The 15,391-nt window shown below is 41.6% G+C and overlaps 1 protein-coding gene across 1 annotated transcript in view; it reads right to left on the reverse strand.

Moving 5' to 3' along the window:
- Positions 1-7,436: 7,436 nt before the first annotated feature.
- The window catches only part of mogat2 (monoacylglycerol O-acyltransferase 2), a 15,566-nt gene continuing 7,611 nt past the window's right edge, over positions 7,437-15,391 (reverse strand). Inside the window, exons 3-6 of the mRNA XM_050040419.1 lie at positions 9,934-10,138; positions 9,620-9,794; positions 9,125-9,324; positions 7,437-8,041 (exon numbers count right to left, since the gene is read on the reverse strand). Of these exons, the coding sequence (XP_049896376.1) occupies positions 7,887-8,041; positions 9,125-9,324; positions 9,620-9,794; positions 9,934-10,138 (735 nt within the window). The 3' untranslated portion in view covers positions 7,437-7,886. The remainder of the gene's footprint in view (positions 8,042-9,124; positions 9,325-9,619; positions 9,795-9,933; positions 10,139-15,391) is intronic.

Below are 15,391 nucleotides of genomic sequence, written 5' to 3' on the forward strand. Positions count from 1 at the left end.
TTCCTAATTAACAGCGTCTTAACTTGTTACTGTTGCTAAAATTTGTCAAATTTGTTGCCATATCGAACCGCAAATATTCTTAATCATTAATAAACAAGTGTCAACCATAAAATGTGATCAGGTTTTTGACCTTGTCCACTTTTGTGCCGGGATCGCCTGCAGACTGACTTGGCAGAGATGGCTGCTGTCTTGTTTTTACATGGATTAGTGTAGTGTGCTCTTACTACCACCAGATGGCACAAAAAAGTGTCCACGAACGAGGACAACAGGTCTGAGTTAAGAAGAATGAAGTATAAGATCCAGTAAACCCAAGACGTGATGTCCACACATGACGACACAGGGTCTCAGGGGTATACAGTATGTCATGGTTGGGCTACATTATAAATATTATTTAAAGGAGCCGTATGCGATATTAAGCGCATATTCATGATTCAGAGTCTGGGGTGAGATTGTCTGCACATGGCTCTCAACATGGAGGCAGCTGAGGTGGTGGCTAGCATCTAACCTCACTAAATCCGTAAACCAGACCCCCAGGAAGTGCCAGGCTATGAAGCCAATTTTTATAGTGGCCAAATAGTGGTACTACAATTTCTGGGGTCTGTCACGTGATGCCTTGCAGCCCCAAAATACTTCCCATAGGCTTACGAAAGAGACTTCTGTAAATTAGTGTAGACATTTTTTGAGCGTCACAAACCCAATGAAATGACATGATTTCAGGATTTGATCCATTTGGTCCAACAACATCTGATTGAATTTTTTATCCCCATTCAAGTTGGCGGAGCACTAAACTAGAAGTTCGACGTTCAGCCGGAGGAAGTCTCTAATGCATTTGCTCTATGAGCCGCACAGTGCAGAATCAGTGCCCATAATCCCCAGATCATCCAGGTAATTTTACGCGACAGTTGAACCATTTTCATTCCATTTTTAGTGTGCCTCTGAGCAGCTCTCATAGGTATGAACAGGACCCCACATTCAATGCTGTCTCCAGCTCTCCTAATACAACTATACTATAAACAGCGATTACAGTGGTGACAGTGCTGACAGAGCTAACATTGTGAACCTAGGCAAAAACTGGAGAATGGGCACTCTGCTTCCACGATGACACTGACCTGATACCAGCATTAACCGACATATAAATGCGATGCAGAACAGTGGTGATAAGCTAGACTGTGAGACACACTCACAGGGATTCTCATGCACTAACATGCACGCACAGTCGGACTGTCTACCAGGTCTACATGGTTAATCACAAAATCAAAATCGCAATATGGCCGAGTGCAATATCAGGAGCTGCAATTTTCTAATAAAGGTAAAATGTGTCATGATAAACAATGTATAGTGGTGCCATAGAGATAGCCCGGCCTACGATCAAATCAGCAAACGTCACATCAGTCACTTTTATATTGTTTTTTTGTGAAAATGAAATGGAAAAGTAGCATTCCTATTATAACTGCGACTCAAATTGCAATCGGAATATCTGTCAAAATAATTGCCACATTTTTATTTATTTTTTTGCGTATCCTGCAGCCTTATCGTCCTACAGAGGAGCTCAGATTACAACACACACACATAGGGAGTGTGACTTCATTCTCTGCTCAGGACACTGTTATTTCACCATATCTTAACATAGCAAACAGTGGTTCGCTGTTGAATTAATGTTCTGAATGGCACACACTGCTCTTTTAATTTATGATGTTTGAACTCTTACAGTAAGAGAACATGTGGCAGGGTTTGCCGCCTTACACAATACAAGCCTACAGCTGCCAACCCGCTGGACTCATGATGCCTTGTTTCACATGTTCAGAGGCTGAGCCAATTCAAACAGATGTCAAATGACAGTGTCTGGCTGGCTACTGTATATCAAACCAACACTATTTGGTTAATGCAAAATCTGCTACAAAACAATTTGCATTAGAGAGACTTTGCATTAATTGCACTGTCTGGCACCAAACAGTCGTGTCAGTCGTGCCCTGGTGGTGACTTCAGAGTACCAGCAAGCTGCGTTGTGAAAGTCTGAAGAGGCTGCCATCTGCTCGAGCCTCCAGGTAAGTCTGTGTGGCGTCTGACAGCAGCTGCCAGCTGGCACTCACCGAGCCAGGACCTGCTGAAGGTGACATAGTGCTAATGTACAGCAGCTGGCAAATGGCTGAGGATCCAGGGGTGGAAGATGTACTTAGATTTTTTTCTTATGTGAAAGCACCAATACCATGATGTAAAAAAAACACTCCACGACAAGAAAGTCCTGCATTTAAAACCCTACTTAGGTAAAAGTACAGATGTACTATCAGCAAAGAACAAAAGTAGTTTTCTTATATATTGGATAATCATTTAAATGAATCCATCTGAGACATTTTCTTTGGTGCAACAACTCATAAATGATACAAAGGACCCTAACTAGACGTTACTTTTAAGACAAACCAAAAGGGTTGAGAACCACCAGTTTAATCTTCAACAGTTAAAATAAAAAGTAACCAACTATATACTGCAGTAAAAAGTACATTTCCTTCTGAGATGTAAAAAAGAAAAGGAAATACTGAAGTACAAATACCTCAGAACTCTGTTGCAGCACTTGAGTAAATGTTGTTAGTTGCTTTCTTCCACTGGTTATGATCAATATCATAACCAATATGTATTAACTCGGCCCCAGGTCTCGAGTCAAGTCTCACTTCTGAATGTAACACACCACATCAGCTCTCAAGTTTAAATTTTAAACAGAGGTCATGCCGATTCAAAAGGGAGCCCAGTGCCAACTTTAACATCCCCAATACATCCCCCTGGTCCATGTCCTCGCCCCCTATCACTTTATCAAATTAAATATTATAACCAGTCTCCACCGGAAAAAATCATTGCACTTTGTGTCGAATGAAGTTCATCCCAAAAAGTTGAACTGATAGCACATATCTGGTGGGAGCAGACCCAAGAATCATAACTGCTTTTGGCTGAAATCAGTCATGCAGTCCTTGACATGAGGCTGCTGTTGAGAAATGCCACCGTCTAGCCATTTGGGACATCAGTTATATAATCAGGCACAGTCTCAGCAACCCACCTCTAATATCATCTATGGTTTCTCTCTCTTATTTCTTGTTGTTTTATCATTTCTCCCCGTGTCATCGTGGGTTTTCTCAGGGTACTCCAGCTTCCTCCCACAGTCCGAAGACATGCAGGTTAATTGGTGACTCTAAATTGGTCGTAGGTGTGAATGTGAGTGTGAATGGTTGTCTGTCTCTATGCGTCAGCCCTGTGATAGTCTGGTGACCTGTCCAGGGTGTACCCCGCCTCTCGCCCAATGTCAGCTGGGATAGGCTCCAGCCCCTCCGCAACCCTCAAGAGGATAAGCAGTTATAAAAATGGATGGATGGATGGATGGATGGATGGATGGATGGATGGATGGATGGCATATTTTTTGTTGAACTTCGAATGTAAATCAGGTCCCGGACTGTAAAAAAAAAAGAAAAATAGAGCTGTATAGTATAAAAAAAGTGACAGTGGCAGATCCATGGGCCCCTCAAAAGAAGTACAGGTTAAGCCCTGAATTTCCCCAAATCTTAGAAACCCCCCTGTGTACACCTGACCTGTGCAGGGCTGCTGTGTGGTACTTGCATCCTACAAAGTCAATGAAGAACAGCAAACATTGAAAGGTTGAAACGGACCATTTGTTTATATACTGATAAATATTAACAATGTTTGTCATGGGCCCTTGCAAAAGTGGCCCCTGGCCAAAGCAAGTAGAGTTTGGGTGGTCTAGTCCAGTGGTTTTCAAACTTTTGTTTCTCAAGGCACACTTGTATTCAGTTCTGTGCACAATAGCTTCTATAACAGTGGTTCCCAACTGGTGGGTCACGGTCCAAAAGTAAGGTCGCAGGTTCATTCTGAATGGACCTCAAGTGACTCGAGTGAATTTTTGACACAGAGCTTTTATTTAAAGTGCTGTAGAGTGACTAACGGACAGCTACTTAACAGAGACAGCAAACTAGCTCATCGACATGGTCAAACGCAAGTATGACACTGAATATCTTAAACTGTGTGGACCTTGAACTAACGAAATGAAATCTGGACCCTGTAGCTGGACCAGTTGGGAACCACTGCTCTATAACGTGTGTTATCACTCTTATCACGACATAAGGCAATAAAAATAAGAAAAAATAAGACAGGTAGCTTTCGTGATACTGTCTACTGACAGGTCATCCTTACGCATGCTTTGTTGTAATTTTCTCTGAAAAATAAAACGATCCATCTTCCCACTCATGGCTTTCTCCTTTCAGATGTTATCATCCTTCACACTGGCTGCCAATCAGGGCATTTAATGTGTCACACTTATATTTCCCCTGTGCAAACAGCCACAGATAGGTTCCCCGTGAAGGTCGTGTTGTGCAATACCTAAATTAATCTAACCTGTTTACACATGTTGTTTCAGTGTTCCATGTTCTTATATAACTCATGCTGCGTACAGCATACTGTATCTGAAGAGCAGATACCCAATCATCTACAGATATGACTTTATCATCATGCCAGCTTCCTCTCTGTATTTGTTTTACTTAAGGACGTGTAAGTCTTTTTGTCCTGATATAACTTTTCATTTGTTTACCCTCTGTGATTCATAAAAATGAATAAATAAATAGTCCACTGCTGTACAGTATATGACTCATGGGAGCGGAACTCCATTTATGTTTTGTTTTCCTATAAGAAGAAGCCGAGATAAGATATGACCCAAAAGGCCTTGATTCTTTTGTACCTTGACCACTGTCTTCAAAAATAAGTCAATAATGTTGTTAACCTGACCTCACCCCCTCTACCACAACACAGTCATCAGCTGGGGAGCAGGTTTGTCCCAACAGCAGATGCCTGTATGATATATGAATACACTCCCCCTTCTGACACACAACACAAAGCCTGTTCAGTCAATCTGCAAGAGATTCTATTCATTTTTTGATACAAACATGTTTATATCAAGTATATGAATACAGGATGTTTACTTTATGAACTTTATGACAGTCTCTGCAGTTGTTTGGTTCCTTTACAGGTTGGCCAGTGTTTTCCAGTCTTGCCATGACACAGTGTGCCACTTTACTTCCAATATTTTCCCAATTATTTGTCTCTTTTGCGTCACAGTACTGCAGGAAGGTTTTTTATTCTAGTCAGCATTTTCATCAGCTAAACACACAACACACACACAAATCTCATCCAAGACTGTGATGAAAGGATCGGGGGCATTGTCCAAACTTTCATTTGGAAATATCAGAACTCTGCCATCTCGTAAATGTCTGCCAAAGTTCACAGACAGTCTTATCATTCGGGAACCTGATCCAAAACCAGGCAGTCTGATTTTAATGTGGGACTTAGAACTAATAAAACAATAAATGAGACACGTATCCATGTCCACTGTTTGATCGACAGGTCCAGCAGACTTAATTCCCACTTTATAGCAGAGTTGAAACAGCAGATCAATACCACTCTAATTCCTGCAGGACATGATATCTTGGGATGTTTCCCCCTGCTTTCAGTTTTAATACTATAGTTTCCCAGCTCTATCTTAAAATGTAACCTGGATTATAGCCCCGTTTCCACCAAACACTTTCGGTATGGTACCTTTGGAACGAAAAGTAACCCTTCAGACATGGTACCTAGACCCTAGTGTTTCCACCGCAAACAGTACTCTTAAATGTGGGCAAGATTGTTGTCACTCACTGCTCCGTCCAGCACTCACTGTATTTCCTCATTACCGGTGACACAGACGGAAGTCTCTGCCTCATTTATTGTCCACAGAACGAGGCTGCACGCCGACATTTTCAAAACAAAATAAAACAGGCTGCAGTGAGAGTCTCTCTCCCAGGGGGTATTTAAAAATAGCAGGTTTGTGCATTTAGTCCTTCTAAGGCAAGCTCAGGGGTTTAGTGTTGCCAGAGCCCACAGGAACAACGCTCCACAGTGCTTTCTTTTTCTCCAAGTGAGGATTAGAATATATGTCATCCAAGAGAGACAATAAAAACTAAAGTAATGGTGAAAGTTGTCACATTGATATTTAAGGTGTGTTGATGGATTCATGTCGTCACCTCATGCATTGAGTAACATTACAAGTTAATGTTCCACCTCAAAAGTTGCCGGCAGTCGGCCCAGTGCATTAAGTTATTTTTTCTCAGACTCCAGCTGCTGTGAGAGGCAGCAAAACATCCTTTCATTTTATAGTTATAGTTTACTAATGTACTTGAGACTTGCCAAGGTATGAACAGAGGTTACATAAAACCAGGCACAACTCAGCTCTGAGCAGAGTGACCGTCTGCTATTGTTCACAGCTCCACCTTTTAGTACCAGATCTGTGTGCCAGGTACCCCAACAGAGGGGGGACCAAAAATGGGGACGGTACAGAACGGTTCCATTTTTACCATCCACAACTTTTCACAGTGGAAACGGGAAAAAATGCCTACCGAACTGAATTGTACTATACTGCTTGGTGGAAACAGGGCTTACGAGATGATGGGCTCCTCCATCAGCCCAGACATGCAGAAGGCCCCACTACCTCTCCTAAAAGGAACAAGACACACAGACTTTATAATTGTTTAGCCTCTTTTCGTTGTTGTTTGTAGTCAGTGCCTCTTTGTGGTCATTTTGAACCTTTTTTGTATCTTTTTGTGATTGTTTTGCCCCTTTCTCTAGTTGTTTTGTGTCTCTTTATGGTCAGCACGTGTCTCCTCAAGTGACATGTTGCAGGTGAAGGCCATGGAGGGGCCCCTCTGACACTTTGGGCTTCTGGGCCTGTGCCCAGTAGACCTGTTCAGTAAACCACCCATGCCAACAGACATGACAGTGATATTGAGCAACGCTGTCAAGCAGCATTTAACTCTAACAACTAGTTTTAACATTGTAGTTTACCCTAGCCAAGGAGTTGTGCCCCTTCAAAGAGTCATACAGTAGGATAAACCTGAGGGGTCGTGAGATAATTAATAGGACAAGGACGGAAAAAAGCAAAGTTCTGCAACACAAATTTGTATTCATTTTTGATGCAGATCATTTGACTTGTTTGGCCTCAAACAGTTATTGACATGAAACCATGTGAGAGGAGTCAAATGTTTCATCAGATGTCTCTTTGACTGAACTACTAAAAATTCTTAGAGGTGAAATGTGGCAAGGGACCACAACTGCCTTTTCTACCTCAGGCCAGAAGTGTTGAGAAGCACTGGTTTAATATTAATTCTAATATGATTTTTCAATGTAACATCTTACCCATATCTATGAAATAAATGTCATGCTGTGAAAGGTGTAATACATCCCACTGAAATGTAAGAAGAAGTATAAGGTGGCAGAAAATAGAAATACTATTCGTTACTTCAAGTAAAGTACAAGTACCTCAACACTTTCCCACATTAAAACATGGAACTGTTCCTTTAATGTCTCGAGAGCATATTATAGAAACAACAGAAAGACAGTTCAGTTGAGTTGTGTATAAATTATTTTTTATTTTCCTTCAGAAAGACACAAGATCCTGAAATTACTGACGATGTATGATAGCGTCTCCAAATGATGTTGCAACCTAAATTCAACCTATGACTCTGTTTGAGAAAGTGTCAGGTCTTGCACAAAGTCCAAAACCCCAGACAGATGCCACCGCTGGGAGATGATGAGGAAAACTTGTGTCATCAGTGTTCTGCAGCGATTCCCCACACAGCAGTCTAAATGAACAGCCAGGTCTCAGTGATGGGTAAGCATTTCTATTGTGGTTGCTTTTCTCTCATATAGTCAATGGATCCTCCCTTATATAAATGCATACAGCAGTGTGTTTATCTTTAATTAACAGCAGAGCAAAGTCATGTTTACAGAGGCAATCAAAAAGTAAAATTATCTGAGCTTTCAAAATAAATATGCATTCAAATCAATTTCATTATCAGTCCAGTTTAGACAAAGTTCAGGTGTGTGTCCTTATCCACTCCAAAGCTGCCTTTGTGCTCCTCAAACAGATTGCTGAGTTCGTCCACGTAGAGCTGGTGAAGGGCATCCAGTTCCTCGGCCGTTGGCTTCTCATTCCTCTCCACCCTAATCGGTCGTCCAACTGCAGGGAGGTGACAAGGTGAAGTGCAACACACTCACAGTCAGTTTACTTTAGAATATACAGTATGGTGTGTTTGATGCTATTTGAGGGCTGTTTATCTTAGGTCTGCCTTGACATTACTAGCTTCTGCCAAAATCAACTGCTGGTTGGGAAATACATGAGCATAGACAATATAGCTCAGGTTTGTTGGCCAACAGACAAAGTCTGCTGCAGTGCATCCTTTATTTGCAACCCAATCACCAGGAAGAATGTTGATATTATACATTTCTATAAACCACAGGCACATTACTTTATTTTGTATTGGATACATTGAAAGTTTATGTTTTTCAAAGCACTGTGGTGAAGGCGTGGTTAAGTTTAGGCACAAAAAACACTTGATTACGACCAGGAAAAGACCGTATTTTGGCTTAAAACACCCATGTTTGGTGGTACAAAAACCGCTGTAAGAGCAGGTTCAGTGGCTCAAATGCTGCCGAGAAACACTGCAATGTGCCATTAGAAAACCCAGGTTCTGGCCACAAACACTGGGGAAAATCCCACAGAGGATTGCCAAAAATCAGTTGGTGTTGCTGTTTATTTGTGCAGCTTGGCAGGTGTCTCGCCATTCACTTTTCAAAATCAGTGTATTTGTTTATTCATTCATTTTCCGTAACCGCTTATCCTGTTTTGGGTCACAGATGGACTTGAGCCTATCCCAGCTGACATTGTGTGAGAGGCGGGGTACACCCTGGACAGGTCACCAGACTATCACAGGGCTGACACATAGAGACAGACCACCATTCACACTCACATTCACACCTACGGGAAATTAAAAGTCACCAGTTAGCCTGCATGTCTTTGGACTGTGGGAGGAAGCTGGAGTACCCTGAGAAAACCAACACTGACACGGGGAGAACATGCAAACTCCACACAGAAGGCCCCCCCGGTCTCACACATACAATTTCCCTCTGGCAACTGGGGTATTATTTGACATACTGCAGGGGATGTTTACAGTGACTGATACAACAGCATGGAATCCATAGATTCAAGCAATCAGTGCTGCATGTACTGTGCCACCCTGCTAGATGAGCACAGCATACTCACCTACTGTAGTGATGGGTTTTCTGTACGGCATGAGACCAAAGGAGTACTGGAAAATGCCACGTGCATGGAAGAGAGGCAGGGAGATACCCATGAAGCTTTGCAGCCGCTCCTGCGTCCATCGAAGCCAGGTTCCTCTTTGGTTTTCTACTTGATCGAACACTTCATTCTCTCCAAAGGAGAAGACTGGCACCAGATGAGCACTGGAGAAAAAAAAGATTTCAATGAGAATATTGTTGAGCTGATTTTTGTTCATACTTGAAATTCTTGTGTTTCACTTTTCATTCTAAATTGATTTCATAACAGCCTGTGTGATTTCCCAGGATATTCCATGTGAGGGGTTTGAATAAGCCTCTGTTTCAAGAAGCCACGCTCAAACTGTAAGAAACCTTAATGAATAGATGGACACAATCCTCTCACAAGCCATGAGACCTTGGAGAATTAACTGTATTTAACAGGAAAGTTAACTCATCCCCCCCTGAGGCTCTCTGCTCTTACCCATGCTCCATCGCAATTTTGATGAAGCCTTTCTTATTAGCCAGTAGTACATTGTAGGTCCCAGGGTGGGCATCAAGGGCCTCTGGGGCCCCACCGACTGCTATTACAACAGCATGACCACCACCTTTTTTGCGGAGCACGTAGCTGGCGCTGTCTTTGTCCGAAGGAATCAGACCTGCAGTGTTGCAACAGAAAATAAGAAGTGATCAAAATAATATACAATGATCAAAATAAGTCAAATAATACCTTGAACGCTACAAAATACAGTATATTTTAGACAATTATATAGAAGTACAAATGTTTCTGGCACACACCTGCACACATGATGTAGTCTCTGAAGAATGGGGCTCTGAACCAAAGTGGCAACATGAGCAGGTAGCTGGTGAGGCCAGGAAACAGCTGTTTGAAGCCTGTAGCATAGGTGCAGAAGTTGGTAAAGGCTCCTGCCACCAACACGCCATGGGGATGGAAGCCCAGGACGTAGTTGTGCCTGGAATCCAGATCAGCCGTCTTCACCAACTGGGAGAGGAAAAGAAAAGAATGCTAGTCCATTTTTGTATCTGAAGATTGATCCATAATCATGTAGGTTAGTTTATTTAATTTTTTATTTGTTGATTTGACAGGGACAATGCACAGCTTATGACATCCTAGTGTCAACTCTCTGAACCATCTTTCATCCCTCCTGTCTGAGTGCCAAAAGGCAGCTGAGTACATTTACTCAAGCACTGTACTTAAGTGCAATTTTGCAGAATTTCGACATTTACTTGTGTATTTCAGTTTTCAGCTACCTCTACTCCACTACATTTCAGAGGCAATGATTACAAGTAGAATCTCCTAAACAATGGTGATGATGATGAGGAGTTTGAAGTGGATGTGCTGGGGGATGGGCAGCCAGTGGAGATTATGAAGGATGGGGGTAATGTAGTCATGGGTGCAGGAGTGTGTGAGAAAACAAGCAGCTGAGTTCTGGATATACTGTAGCTTCTTGAGTGTTTTGGTTGACAAACCGTAGAGGAGACTATTGCAGTAGTCCAGTCTGGAAGTAATGAATGTAGCCTTAAATCAGTGGACCTCCCCTTTGGTACCTTAAGTACCTTATGTTCATTCTCTAGTATTTTGATTTGGCAAATGTTGATTGGAGAGTCATTTGTTCACTACTGATAAAACTCTGGGGCAGCTCTTCAAAGCTGTCTAAAAGTCGAGGTGACTTACAAACATCCTGGACTAGTACCATACTCCATTTGTTTGTCACTGGGCAGCGAATCCAAAGAGATGCTTTAATGTTTACACTTAACACAGAGGATAGCTGTGTTTGGCAGGTAAAGTGGCTCTAGTGCTCTACAAACCTTTGGGCGTGTAATCAAACCTTGGAAATTGAGTGATATACATCTGTAGTGTTAGAAACAATGGTTCCCCATCAACTGTAAAAGTCTAGATAAGATATCTCACCTATGGAGCTTTGTTTGCATGTCTCCACCAGTCCAGTGCGGATGGGGACGAGATAGTGAGAGGCACCAAAGGTCACTGTCAAAAGTCGCCTGTCATGTGTTGTCGTTTGTTTTGCAGCACATGGCCAGCATTGTCCTCAGAACAAATGTGCTCTCCTCACTGTTTGTATCTGTGTGTGAGATAAGTATTTCAAGGTTCTCATGGCACAACATTAACTGCTACTATCAGAGAGCCATGATATCTTCTCAGGGACAAATACGCAGCTTTAAAGATGGGATTTTACACTTTGATTCTATTTTTACTTTTACTTTTTTTGTTCTTTCCTTTCTTTTCACTCATTTATCTAATAAAAAAAGAACATTTTCACACAGCACTGATACAGTAGTAGTTCCATGTAGGCACTATAGGATGTATAAAGATCAAACAGGTTTGTACTGTAGAGGCAAGTCAGGATATCAGACCTTCACGAAGCTTGTTCGTTGTTTTGTGTCCACTCTGTTTGTATTGTGTGTGCCCGCTGCTGGTGGCCCCTGGCACACAAAGTTAATCATTAGGACCGAAGCTGTTTATAAACAGAAGAACTGTCCACTAGTGACCAGTCATTTTGTGCTCCTACAAGGTTGTCACCACAACATCGTCTGTATTATCCCTGCCTAGGACTTTGGTTTTAATCAGTAATATTTAATGAATTAAACATATTTTGGGGGTTAGATTTGGATCTAGACATAAACTTTCAGCCCGAAAAAGAAAAAGGAAAAGTTTAACATTTTGGGAAATATCCTTATTCACTTTCTTGAGAGTTCAATGAGAACACTGATACCACTGACATGTCTGTTAGCTGGAGCAAGGAAATGACTTGCCCACTCTAGCTTTGCATAACAACTCAAGGCAAGGATAAACAGTTGGCCTGGCTCTGCCCAAAATAACTCATATCGGAGGATTGTACAGCCTTGCCATCCTAATTTCCAATATTAGGAATATTATTCTCCATCTTACCATGACCTCCAGCAGGCACTGGGGCAGTTTGCAGTTTAATGTGAAGCAGTCTGGATGAGAGTAAGTACCTCCAAGTCTGAGGCCATGGTCCTCTGTCAGAAAACAATGGATTGCCCCCTCTGGGTTTGGAGAGAGTAACTGCTCCAAGGGAAAGAGTTCAAGTATCTTGGGGGCTTGTTTATGAGTAAGGCTGAAATGGAGCATTGGATGGACAGGCAGTTTGATGCGGCATCAGCAGTGATGCGGGCATTGCCACCGTAGTGTCAAGGTGAAGAGGGAGCTGAGTTGTAACGCAAAGCTCTTGATTTACCGGTCCATCTAGGTTTCCGACCCTCACCTATGGTCATGAGGTTTGGGTAGTGACAGAAAGACTGAGATGGTGGATGATAGTTATCGAAATTAGTTTCCTCCTTAGGGTGGCTGGGCTCTACCTTAGAGATAGGGTAAGGAGTTCAGACATCCAGAGAGAGCTCGGAGTAAAGCTCTGTGCTGGTGCTCCTTCGCGTTTAAAGGGGCCAGTAGTTCGGGCTGATCAGGATGCCTCCTTTCCGGACACATGTGCTCTTGGCCTGCTACCTTGCTCAAAAATGAAAAAGTGCAGCTAAATGGACAAAAATGTGCTCTTGGCCTGCTACCTTGCTCAAAAATGAAAAAGTGCAGCTAAATGGACAAAACAGAGATTCTTTCAGTAGGGCCTGAGCCTTTGAGGCATCAGATTCACTTTCCTTGAACTCCCCTATAAGAAAAATCTTGTGAGCATGCCAAAAACTTTGGTGTGAGTTTGGATCTTAACTTCCAGTATCGCATAGCTAATATTTCCAAGAATGCCCCTTATCATCTTAGAAATATGTCTAAAATCAGATGATTACAGTCAGACTCGGAAAAGCTGGTTCATGCATTTATTTGCAGGAGATAATTGCAATGCACTTTTTTGCTGGACTTACAAAACAGTTTAAATAAACTCCAGCTTATTCAAAACTTATCTTCACTGTCTTCCAGTAAAACAGAGATTTGTACAGAGATAAAATACTTGTTGTTGTTGTTGTTGTTGTTGTTGTTATTATTATTCCCTTTTTAAATTATAATAATACCTCCTTATCTTTTATGTTCTTAAATATCTTATTTTATGTTTTTATATACAGTATGTAATATGTTCTTATCTTTTATGTCCCTATCTTCTTTGCTTTTGTCATGTATGATCTCTGCCTAGTTTTTGAAGCACATGGAGTCTACGCCTGTCGTATGAAATGAGCTATAACATAAACTTGACTTGAACTGACGTGCTCTGTTTATCCTTTACTTATGACTTACACGTACATCCTGTGTAAACGCGTTGTGTCATCCTCCTGAAAACCAAGAGAGCACGCATCAGCTGGTGAGCTTTCGGTCTGAGCTGATGATGGTGTCATTAGAAACGGTGGGTAGAGACACACCAATGAAACTAATTGGGCTCTCTAAAGGACACTGCTTCTCTTCACCCTCACATTGACTCCTTGTTTCAGCCTTAATGAGGCATACAGTCAGATGATATTGGACATGATTCACTTGGAGCTGGATACGTAAGAAGAGGCCAAAGCAGGGAATTTTATGAGTTCTCATCATAGGAATGACTTAAAAAATAAAGACAGTATTTGTCTGATGGACATTCACACAAGATCTCAAATGAGAGGCTGATTTGATAACCAACTCTTTTTACTTTCACCTTAGCTGCCATAAAATACGCAATCTGATTAGTGTCTTTATTTACAGCATCATAAACCATATAAACAGGGACTATTTGCGAGTCACCTGGCTCTGTATATCTGAGCAAAACATATTCTGTCAGCTACCTAAAGACGGCAGAAATCCTATCATCTAAACCAGGGGTGTCAAACATACAGCCAACGGTCCAGGACTGGCCCGTCAAAGGGTCCCGTCCAGCCCAGGATTTTGGTATGCTGAGAAGCTAAGGGGTATCAGGTTAAAGAAGTTAGACAGTGGGTTGCGTACTTCATGTAAAATGCAGCTTCAGAGGCTTGTCACCCCAAACAGAATACAGTTATCTGAAAGAACAATGCATACTTCTTATGGTCTTAGTCAGAGAAATTAAACATTGTAAAAATATATTGTCGATCGGCAGCTTTAGTACAGAACAATATGTGCCAGACTTCTATCTTAAGTCAAATATAATAACCTTGATACAGACAGAGAAATGGTACAAAAGTAGGTGCAACTGACATTATAATGCAACAACACAATTCCAGAAAAGAAAACTCACACATACATTGACTCACACCTTCCTGACACTATGTAAGCAAAAGTATAGCATTAAAAGGTTTTCTGTTAAACATGGGTGTTACTGATATTCTGTCCTGTATGTCAGAGTCAAATTCAGGCTTTGAAGCAGACCCATGATGGCTAAAGTAGACTAACTGTTTTTGATGACTTCCTCTGTTTAGATCAGGAGAGTCAGAATCGTTTTTGTTTATGTGCCACATACAGCCCGATCTGATCTCACATGGGCCAGACCACTAAAACCATTGCATAATAACCTATACATAAAAGCACCATCAAATATTAGCCTTCTGGGGTGCCCAGTAGCTTAGTGGGTAGCGTGGGTGTCCCATGAACAGTATAAGGCAATGTCCTTGCCGCAGTGGCTGTGGGTTCAATTCCAGCCAGTGGCCCCCTGCTACATGCCATCCAAGCCGTCCTTTAACTTTATATATAAATAAATACATAGATAAATCAATGAATAAATTTCAGTCTGCAGGAAATTGCGGTAAAATGTCTTGTTTTAGCAACCAAGGTAAAAATAAAAACTAAACTTTACGAAAAAAAAAACTAACTGAAACTGTATTGTGTACTTAAAAAACGGACAAAGCTAACAAAAACAAAATTAAATTTGACATTTGTCAACTTAAAGGGAAATTTCGGTTTATTTCAACCTGTCTCCTATCGTCCTAAATTTGTTTCAAGTGACTAGTGACATAAAAATAATAGTTAGCATGTTAGCCGTTAGCCTAGATATAGCCAGGGCGCATAGCGTCAGACCTGTTAAAACGTAAGTGAACGGGCATACTTGCGTCAGACCTGTTAAAACGTAAGTGAACGGGCATACTTCAAGTGCAAAGTTAGTCCACTAAACAGGCTTTTTTCCCACAAAGACCGCCTCATATCGTTAGGATAAATGTCAGAGAACATATAGAAAACGACATGTAAACGTGTTGTCTTACCTTACCGGTGTGCTGCCATGTTTGTTTACCATTTAGCTCTGCTTTCCAAAGCGTGGCCGAAATATCGCGAGAACAAGCAGTGATCTCATAGCGTGCCTGAACAATCGCGAGA

The sequence above is a fragment of the Epinephelus moara genome, chromosome 3 (genome assembly GCF_006386435.1).
Source record: "Epinephelus moara isolate mb chromosome 3, YSFRI_EMoa_1.0, whole genome shotgun sequence".
In the NCBI taxonomy this organism is placed as follows: domain Eukaryota; kingdom Metazoa; phylum Chordata; class Actinopteri; order Perciformes; family Serranidae; genus Epinephelus; species Epinephelus moara.